This window comes from Bison bison, unplaced genomic scaffold, assembly GCF_000754665.1.
Source record: "Bison bison bison isolate TAMUID 2011002044 unplaced genomic scaffold, Bison_UMD1.0 scf7180017864473, whole genome shotgun sequence".
Taxonomy (NCBI): domain Eukaryota; kingdom Metazoa; phylum Chordata; class Mammalia; order Artiodactyla; family Bovidae; genus Bison; species Bison bison.
This window is the reverse complement of record NW_011495034.1, coordinates 17,549,911-17,559,342: the sequence shown is the minus strand read 5'-3', so window position 1 is coordinate 17,559,342 and position 9,432 is coordinate 17,549,911. Positions and strand designations below refer to the sequence as shown.

Below are 9,432 nucleotides of genomic sequence, written 5' to 3'. Positions count from 1 at the left end.
CTCCCACCACCCGCCCATCACCCTCCCACCATCCTCCCATCTCTCCTCCTATCCACCCACACTCTCATCATCCCTTTCATCTACTTTGCTTCCCTCCCTTCTTGTCTTTCCTTCCATATAGTATTTATTGAGGGTCTACTGTGGGATGCAGTAGACCCTGGTGATGCAATAATGAACATGGCACAGTGACCCTTTTTCCAGAGGGGTGCAGATAGGGAAGCCATATGGTGTCCCTCTATCTTTCTTTGGATGAAATCTCACCCAGAATCACAACACAGAAAGCCAATAAATCCCAGATACCCTAGAGCTCCAAAAGGTCAAGTTTATAAACCACAGATCGAGCTAGATCCTCCCATTTTATGTATAAGCAAACAGGTTCAGAAGTGGGGTGATGTCCTCAAGGTCACGAAATCAACCAGAGATGCAGTGTGGATCAAAATTCGATTATTTTGCCAGTTCCTCGGCCCCAGGGAGATGTTTGTACCCCTGATGATCCCCTTCCCATCCATTTGCCTCGAGGTCACCCACCTTTCCCGTGCAGGAGCAGGAGAATGCAAAGACCGACCCCCTGCACGGACTTCGTGTGCATTCCTGGGTCCTGGTGTTGTCGGGGAAACGTGAGGTGCCTGAGAGTTTTTTCATTGACCCATTCACTGCACGCAGCTACAGCACCCAGGACGATCACTTCCTGGGAATTGAGAGCCTTTGGAACCACAAGAACTACTGGGTCAACATGCAGGATTGCTGGAACTGCTGCAAGGTGCTGGGCGGGCCTGGGCAGGTGTGGCAGGCACAGTGGGGGAGGGTGGGTGTGACCAGTGGGGAGAGCTGGCCACCAGCCAAGAGGGCTTTGAGCTTTTCCTGGAGTACCCAGGGCCTACTGCTTTACCCATACATAATCATTCCAGTATGATTATTGTCACTCTGTTAGTTTCTGTATCCTTATAAAATGTGGATTGTTAGTTCAATTGATTTTGAAGTGCAATACACATGCAGAAAAATGCACTTATCCTACACGTCCAGCTCAATGAACTTCCATACATATTTATGTATAAAAACTCAGTGCCAGGACTTCCCTGGTGGTCCCATGGTTGAGAATCCCTTTCAAATGCAAGGGATGCAGGGTCGATCTCTGATGGGGAAACTAAAATCCCATATGCCCTGGGGCAATGAAGACCCAGTGCAGCCAAAACAAAACCCAAAACCTCAGTGCCATTTATAGAAGTTAAAAAATATGTGCACATGTTTGGAGGGAGGTGGTAACTGGATACCAGGGGACTTTCTGGGAGTGTGGATAATGTTCTGTTCTTGAACCGGTATTTCCATATAGTGACACTTCATCTCTTCCTGTAAGGACAATGCCAAATGAGCTCCACATTCAGGCCTATCCCAGGCCAGAGAGTCTCCGAGTCTCTCACCCAGAGACCAACACGGGAAGGGAGTCCCAGCCCCCTCAGGGCCTCTGTCCCCCTGTGGGGATGAGGAGGGCGGGCGAGGACTCTCAGAGGCAGCCTGGAGCCACGTTCTGGCCCCTTTGAGACCCAGCTGGGTTTCTTCTCACCCTGGGCTTGGCTGTTCCCCGCCCCCCTCCCTGCCCCTTTAGAGTAGGAGGGGGGTACACTGGCTGTGGGGTGTGCTCAACGACCCCGTTCTCCATCAGGATTTGGTCTTCGACCTGGGAGACCCCGTGAGGTGGGAGTACCTGCTCTTGGGCACCGACAAGCCTTTCCTGTCCCTGACTGAGGAGGAGGATGAGGGGATGAATGATGATGACGACGTGGAAAACCTGGTGAGCCTCCATGGAGTGGGGGGACTTGACACCCTGTCTTGCTTCAGGCCAGCCTGACACACTTCCCCCACAGATATGTGTCTAGGGCGGGGCAGTTCAGATAGACCACTTATAGATTCCTTGAAGCAGAAGGGCCTGGACCATGCCCTTGTTTTACAGATGGGCAGACTGTGGCCCAGACAGGTCCAGCAACCTGCCCGGGACCCCCAAATGGTGCAGGGAAGGTCTGGGATGTGCATTCAGGCCTCCTGCCCATCCCCCACTCGGCCCCCTCTATACACACACACACAGCCCACTTCCTGTTCAGGGGTTGCCCTGCCCTTTGGAGTAGGGCAATAAGACCCTCTCCACAACCCATCCCTTTCAAGCCCCAGAACCATCCCTCACATCCAGGCCTCTCCTGCATGATCGCCATGATTCTCCACACACGCTTCCAGACCTTGCTTGTCCCTCCTATCAGCCCTTCTGAAGGTCATTGGCCTGGTCATCTCTGATCTCCTACTCGGGGGCAATCCAGGCAGGTCTGCATGAGGCCCTGTGAGTGGAAGTCAGAGGCCCAGATGCCTTCGCCACTGGTTCCGACACCTTGAGCAAACTTCCTAACTGTTGGAAACTTCAGTTTCATCATCTGCATGTAAAATGGGGGAATGGGGTCAGTTACATCACGGTAGCAATAACTGGGGTATTCGTTTGCTAAAGTTGCCGTAACTCAGACTGGGTGGCTTAAACAGTAGAAATTTCTTTTCTCACAGCCCTGAAGACTGGAAGTCGAGCTGTCAGCAGGGTTGGATTCTCCTTAGGGGTGCCCACCCCCGGGTCCTCACACTCTTTCCTCTGTGTGCATCTGTGTCCTAATTTCTCCCTATAAGGACACCAGTAGTATTGGATTAGGGCTCAACTGAATGACCTCAGTTTAACTTCGATACCTCTTTAAAGATCCTGTCTCCAAATATAGTCACATTCTGGGGTTCTGGGTTCTAGGACATATGAGTTTTGGGGGGATACAATTCAGCCCCCAGGTAACACTCACATGGCCCTTTCTAAGTGCTGTGAAGCGGCTCAGTCATGCCTGATTCTGCCACCCCATGGGCTGTAGCCCTCCAGACTTCTCTGTCCACAGGATTTTCCAGGCAAGAATACTGGAGTGGGTTGGGATCTTCCCGACCTAGAGATCGAACCTGGGTCTCCTGCATTGCAGGCAGATTCTTTATCATCTAAGCCACCAGGGAAGCCCTTCTAAGTGCCAGAAGGTATTTAACTTACCAATATCTTCGCAGCTACCCGGTGTGATGGGTACTAGTATTGTCACCCATTTATTATTGCCCCATTTTACTGACAGGAAGGCTTACACACAGAGGGGTGAAATAAATGACCCAAAGTTACACAGCCAATAAGTGACAGCTGGGATTTGACTTGGGATTTGACTGTCCGGCTCCCAAGTCTGGGTTCTCAAAGGCAGTTCTGTTCGGCCTCCTGGGGCTGCATGAGGACAAGTGAGACCACCAGTGTGATGTGTTTGGAAAGACGTGTAGACCCACCTGGAAATGGTGTTGAGTGTTCTCAGCCTGTTCTCCCTGGAGACCAGAGAGCCTCCTCTACTGTGCAGTAAATCCTGGACCACTGGCGCCTCCTGCTGGCCTCAAAATGAGAACAGACAAGCCAAGCGGATGTCAGACATCTGAGCAATTTGGCAAGAAGAGTTTTCTTTTTTGAATTTTTTATTTTATATTGAAGTATAGACGATTAACAACATTGTGATAGTTTCAGGTGGACAGCAAAGGGACTCAGCCATGCATTTGCATGTATCTATTCATGGAGAAGTTTCAAACCGAGAAAATCTTATGCAAGTTTCTGTGGTTACCTAACCTGAAGATCATTTGTCCAATGTAGTTGCTAAGTCATGTCCGACTCTTTGCAACCCCATGGACTGTAGCCTGCTAGGGTCCTCTGTCCATGCGATTCTCCAGGCAAGAATACTGGAGTGGGTTGCCATGTCCTCCTCCAGGGGATCATCCTGACCCAGGATCGAACCCACATCTCCTGCATTGGCAGGCAGGTTCTTTATCAGTGAGCCACCAGTGAAGCCCTTAAACCTGAGTTTGTTTCTGTTTTGCATGTGTATTCATTTGTATTGTTTTTAAATTGAACAGCAGAGAAGTCATACTGGAGAAAGGCCTTATAAGTGAATGCATTCAATGTGAAAAATGTTTTACCCATAAATCCTCTTTCTATCAAAGAATTCACACTGGAGAAAGGCCTTCTACGTGCAGTGAATGTGGGAAATCTTTTATCAACAACTCCAATTTCCATAGACATCAGAGAATTCACATAGGAGAAAGCCCTTATGCCTGTAATGTATGTGGAAAATCTTTTATAACTCTGGCTGACATTTGTTATCATCAGAAAGTTCACAGCAGGGAAGTGCCATATAAGGGCAGTGACTATGGGACCTCCTTTAATCAAATGCACCTCCTCAGTTCTGGTAGGAAAATCCACACGGGAGAAAAGTCTTATAAGTGCAGTGAATGTGGGAAATCTTTTACTGCTAACTCTGGCCTTTGGAATCATCAGAGAATTCACAGTGGAGAAAGGCTTTATGAGTGCAGTGAACGTGGGAAATCTTTTATTGCTAGGATGAGCCTTCTCAATCATCAGAGAGTTCACACTGAAGAAAGGCCTTATAAGTGCAGTGACTGTAGAAAATGTTTTATTAGCAGTTTGAGCCTTCTTTGTCATCAGAGAGGTCACAGCGGAGAAAGGCCTCACGAGTGCAGTGAACGTGGGAAATCTCCTCCTGCTAGCTGTGGCCTTCGGTATCATCAGAGAATTCATTTGTCTAGACTAGGCCTTATTTGCCAGATGGGGAAACTAGGCTCAGAGAGAAAGAAAAACAATAAGGGCAACCAGGCAGTGTCCCAAACCCTTATGTGCATTTATCAGTCAATCCTCCCAAGCAGTTAGAAAACTGAGACTCAGAGCCGTTAAGGGACTTTACCTGAGCTGGTATTGGATGGAGACTCCAGAAGCCCCTCTTTTAACCAAAGCCCTGTGGCTTTGTCTCCTGCCTCTGCGGGAAGTGGGTGGGGGGGTCATATGGGACAGGGCGTGGCTGTCCTCGCCAGGTACCAGGTGGGTAGAGGGGTAGAGCTGCTCCTCCTCCTCCCCTCTGTCTCAGGTCACACCAGGTCAGATCTCCAGCACCACTGGGGGAGCTGACAAGCCACCTTGGGGGGCTTGGCCCTGGGGGGTGAGAGAGTAGCTCCGACCTGCCTGTAAGTCAGCCCTGATCAGAAGGCCCAGTCCTGATCAGAACTACCCACCCCACCCCCACCTCTCCCAACAGGGCAAGGAGGATGAGGATAAGAGCTTCGACATGCCGCCCTCGTGGGTGGAGCAGATTGAGATCTCCCCCGAAGGTACAGCATCTCTGGACCTTTGGGGGCATCTGTGGCGGCGGGATGCCTGCAGAGGCTGCCTCGGCCCCTCATTTCCAAACCCCGGCCCCATGTTTCCTGCTGCACCCTCTTCATCTCTTCCTTCCCACCATACACGCTCAGCTCTGCGGCCGGGGGCCTGACCCTAGTCTGGCACACAGGACAGGGCTCAGTTACCAGACCCAGAGTGATGGAGTGTGGCAGGGGCTGGAGGACTGGGGACCGGGACACAGCTGTTCCCCTCCCTCAGCCCACTCTGCCAGGAGGAGACTACGCACAGTACCCAGGGCGGGCAGGGAAAGCAGGGGGGCAGAGCATGCTTGTGCCCCATGCCAACCTCTGCTGATTGCTGAGATTTCCATCTGGGAGTGGCTGGACCCATGGGGAGGACCTAGGCTGTCCCATCAGGGCGGGAAGGGCTGGAGAGGGTGTCATGGGAACCCGGGGGTTGGAGGCTGGGGAGTGGGTGGGCAGAAAGGGCTTCTGGGAGGAAGGCTCATCTAAGCTAAGTTTTAAGGGGTCGGAAGAAGTCAGTACAGTAAGGGCAGGAGGGGATGGTGTTTCCAGCTGAGGTCTGGAAGAGTGCGGTGTGGTCAGGCTCAAGCTGAGATGTCCTCCAGGGCAGGAGCCGCCCTGGTGACTTGTCCCCTCTGCCTCCCTGGAGTGGGCTTGGGGGCTGGAGGAGCTGAGCAAACAGCACAGTGAACAGAGGCTGAAGAGTGACTGGTGAGGCTGGGCTTCCCTTCCCCCAGTCTGGGGAGGAAGGACCCCAGCCCACTCTGTGTCCTCAGCGTTCGAGACCCGCTGCCCAAACGGGAAGAAGGTGATACAGTACAAGAGGGCGAAGCTGGAGAAGTGGGCCCCGTACCTCAACAACAACGGTCTCGTGTGCCGCCTCACCACCTACGAGGACCTGGAGTGTAAGGGGGCAGCTCTAGCTGCGGGGCTGGGGGGGAGGGGGCAGAAGAGCTGGATCCCCGACATGTTATGTGACCTTGGTCATGTCACCACCCCTATCCGTGTGAGTGTGGGCCCTGCTGGTGTGCTCTGTGTGCTGGGAGTGGTGGGACAGCAGCTGGGGGATCTGGCCTGGCTGCTTCAGACACCGATCGGGCCCCACAGGTACCAAGACATTGGAGATGAAGGAGTGGTACCAGAACAGGGAGGACATGTTGGAGCTAAAGCACATAAACAAGATCACGGGCTTGAATGTCGACTACTTCAAGCCGGGCCACCCCCAGGCGCTGCGCGGTGCGTGGACCCCGTGACTAAGCCACGGTGGGGGCCCAGGGTGGGGGCCTCATGTGCTCTTTAAGAGCAGCCTCCACGGCAGCTGATGCGTGGTGGGAGGAACCAGCATCCTTATTGCCAGGGTTCTTGGGTGGCAAGCAACCGAAATAGCCCCTGCCTACCCAAGCAAAGCAGATGTGTGGGAGGTCAGAGGAAGCACAGAAAATCTAAGGAAATGTGACAAGTGTTCTCCAGGAAAGGTAAAGCAGGGCTGCAGCCCATGCTGTGGTTGGGATCAGGTACCCATTCGGGCCACGTTTACAGGGGTTAGGATGCCTACAAGAAAACCAACAAGCACCCCCACAAGGGCAATGCAGGGGGCAGAAGTGTGGCAGTGAGCATGTGGCGGCAAGCCCAGGAGACTGGGAAGCAGGGAAGGACATATCCTGGGAGAGAATTAACAACCCAATCCAAGAATTCACAAAAGAAAAACATAGGCGCAATATACATCTAAAAACAGGACCAATCTCACTTGGTTGAGACAGGAAGGGGAGGGGAGGGAAGGGAAGGGAAGGGGAAAGAAAGAAAGAAAATCAATAAGGGACCAACCTACAACCCTTCAGTTGGCAAAAATGAAAAAATGGCCCTACCACATGTAAGCAAGAGACTCCTCTTCATTCCTGGTAGGACAGCAAATTGGCACAACTTTTCTGGGGAGCGGTTGGGCAAAATAATCAATGATAGCTTTCAATTATGTACGTTTTTTGACCAGCAGTTCTGTTGCACAAATAGCAGGCAAGAAGAAAACATACATCAAACAGATGTTCATCACGGTGTTGATTATAATAACAAAAAAGCTGGAAGCAGCCTAATCACCTAGCTCTAGGGCATTGGTGACATCACACATGAGGCTTCTCCCCAAGGCCTGGGGTCGGGTTATGAAGCCAGGGGCTCCGGGTGCTCACCTAGGCGTCACCCGGCCCCCACCTACCCCGCAGTGCACTCGTACAAGTCCATGCAACCTGAGATGGACCGTGTCATGGAGTTTTATGAAACGGCCCGCGTGGACGGCCTGATCAAGCGGGAGGAGACGCCCAAGACGATGACAGAGCACTACCAAGGTCGGCCGGACTTCCTCTCCTACCGCCATGTCAATTTCGGGCCCCGGATGAAGAAGCTGGCTTTGAACAGCGCAGAGTCAAACCCCCGGCCCATGGTGGTAAGTACTTGCTGGACTTGGGGATGGGGTGCCTGCCTACTCTGGTGGGCCAAGGTTACCCTGAAGGGGAGGAGCCCCGACTCCGGGGAGCCTTCTTTACTGAGTGACCTTTCCTTTTTTACCATCTCGGGTCTGTCTGATGCCAGACGTCAGCCACTGGGCCACCGAGGTATTATGTCCCTGTGTGGGTATACGCGCTCTTGACTAAACACTTGGAAAATATGTAAAATTATAAAAAGTAAAAAAATCTCAGAATGCCATCTCTCAGCTATTATCACATATTAATAGATTAGATTTTGAGAGTCTTTTCAAAGATGTGGGTGTGTGCATGCATGTAGAATTCCTGTATCACTCTCTTCCCTTAAATTGTGTAGCTTTTTCCTCCATATCATCACAAGTTATTTTGCACCTATATTTAACTTCTGCACACCAAAGAAGCTCTTTTTAGCAGTAAGCATTGTCAAGTGATAGAGCAGGCTGCCTGGAGAGGTGGTGAGCTCCCCATCTCTGGAGGTGGGCAAGCAGAGTCTGGCAGAAGGAGCTAGAGAAGAAATGGCGCACCACACAGGGCTGGAGCGCCGGGCACTGAGAACCCCTGGGGCCTTGAGAGCCACTGTCTAGCTGGGAGGGGCTGTTCTACATAAACCCCCACCCCCCAAATAACCCCAGACCCCAGCGTCCCTGAGGGTCCTTTGCGCCTGTCCTCAGGGCAAGCACAGAAGTTCCCCTTTTCCACCCTGCCTCCTCCGCATGTTTTGGTGTCCCAGAAAATCACAGAGAGATTCTTCCGCAACCCTGCAAAGCCTGCGGACGAGGACGTGGCCGAGCGAGTGTTTCTGATCGCTGAGGAGCGCATTCAGCTGCGCTACCACTGCCGCTCCGACCACATCACGGCCAACAAGCGCGAGTTCCTGCGGCGCACGGAGGTGGACAGCAAGGGCAACAAGATCATCATGACCCCCGACATGTGTATCAGCTTCGAGGTGGGCTTGGGAGTCTGGTGGGCAGGGGCAGGATGGGGTGGAGTGAAGAGAGAGCCCTGGGGTGGAAGGCCCTGGTACCCCGCCTGGAAATTCAGCTTCGCCCCTGGGAAAATCAAGACCTCCCATCTGGGAATAATACTCTTTGAGCTCCTCTGAAAATCGTCTCCTTTTCCATCCTGCGACCAAGGCTGTGACAGATCTCAGCACCTCCACAGGGCTGGCTTTCCTAGTTCCAGTCCTGACTTTGCTGGCACATTCCTTGGCCCCTCTGAGTCTCCAGTTTCTCTTCTGTTGCTAGTTGTGCTTTTAGAGATGCAACAGTTTGAGAGAGGTGAAGCAACTGGCTGGAGGTCACACAGCTAGAAAATGGCAGGGAAAGATTTGAACCCAGGAGATCTGGCTCCAGAATCTGCCCACAACCCCAGCCGTTGCTGCTGCTTCTCCAAGTAAATGTGGCGGTTGTTCCAGGTGGAGCCGATGGAGCACACTAAGAAGCTTCTCTACCAGTACGAGGCCATGATGAAGCTGAAGAATGAGGAGAAGTTGTCCAGACATCAGGCCTGGGAGTCGGAGCTGGAGGTCGGGTGTTCTGCGGGAGAGTAAGCAGATGGCAGGTAGCAGGGGTGGGGGGTGTTTAACCATGTCTGCCCCCACTTCCCAACTCAGGTGCTGGAGATCCTGAAGCTTCGGGAGGAGGAGGAGGAGGCACACACGCTGACCATCTCCATCTATGACACCAAGCGCAATGAGAAGAGCAAGGAGTACCGGGAGGCCATG

General features: G+C 52.5%; 1 protein-coding gene across 1 annotated transcript in view; it reads left to right on the top strand.

Annotated features, from left to right (window-relative positions):
- DRC7 (dynein regulatory complex subunit 7) overlaps positions 1-9,432 on the top strand; it is a 20,887-nt gene that overhangs the window by 8,753 nt on the left and 2,702 nt on the right. Inside the window, exons 7-15 of the mRNA XM_010861860.1 lie at positions 542-760; positions 1,661-1,789; positions 5,133-5,205; positions 6,015-6,143; positions 6,346-6,474; positions 7,452-7,672; positions 8,440-8,655; positions 9,124-9,234; positions 9,322-9,431. Coding sequence (XP_010860162.1) covers positions 542-760; positions 1,661-1,789; positions 5,133-5,205; positions 6,015-6,143; positions 6,346-6,474; positions 7,452-7,672; positions 8,440-8,655; positions 9,124-9,234; positions 9,322-9,431 — 1,337 coding nt within the window. The remainder of the gene's footprint in view (positions 1-541; positions 761-1,660; positions 1,790-5,132; positions 5,206-6,014; positions 6,144-6,345; positions 6,475-7,451; positions 7,673-8,439; positions 8,656-9,123; positions 9,235-9,321; position 9,432) is intronic.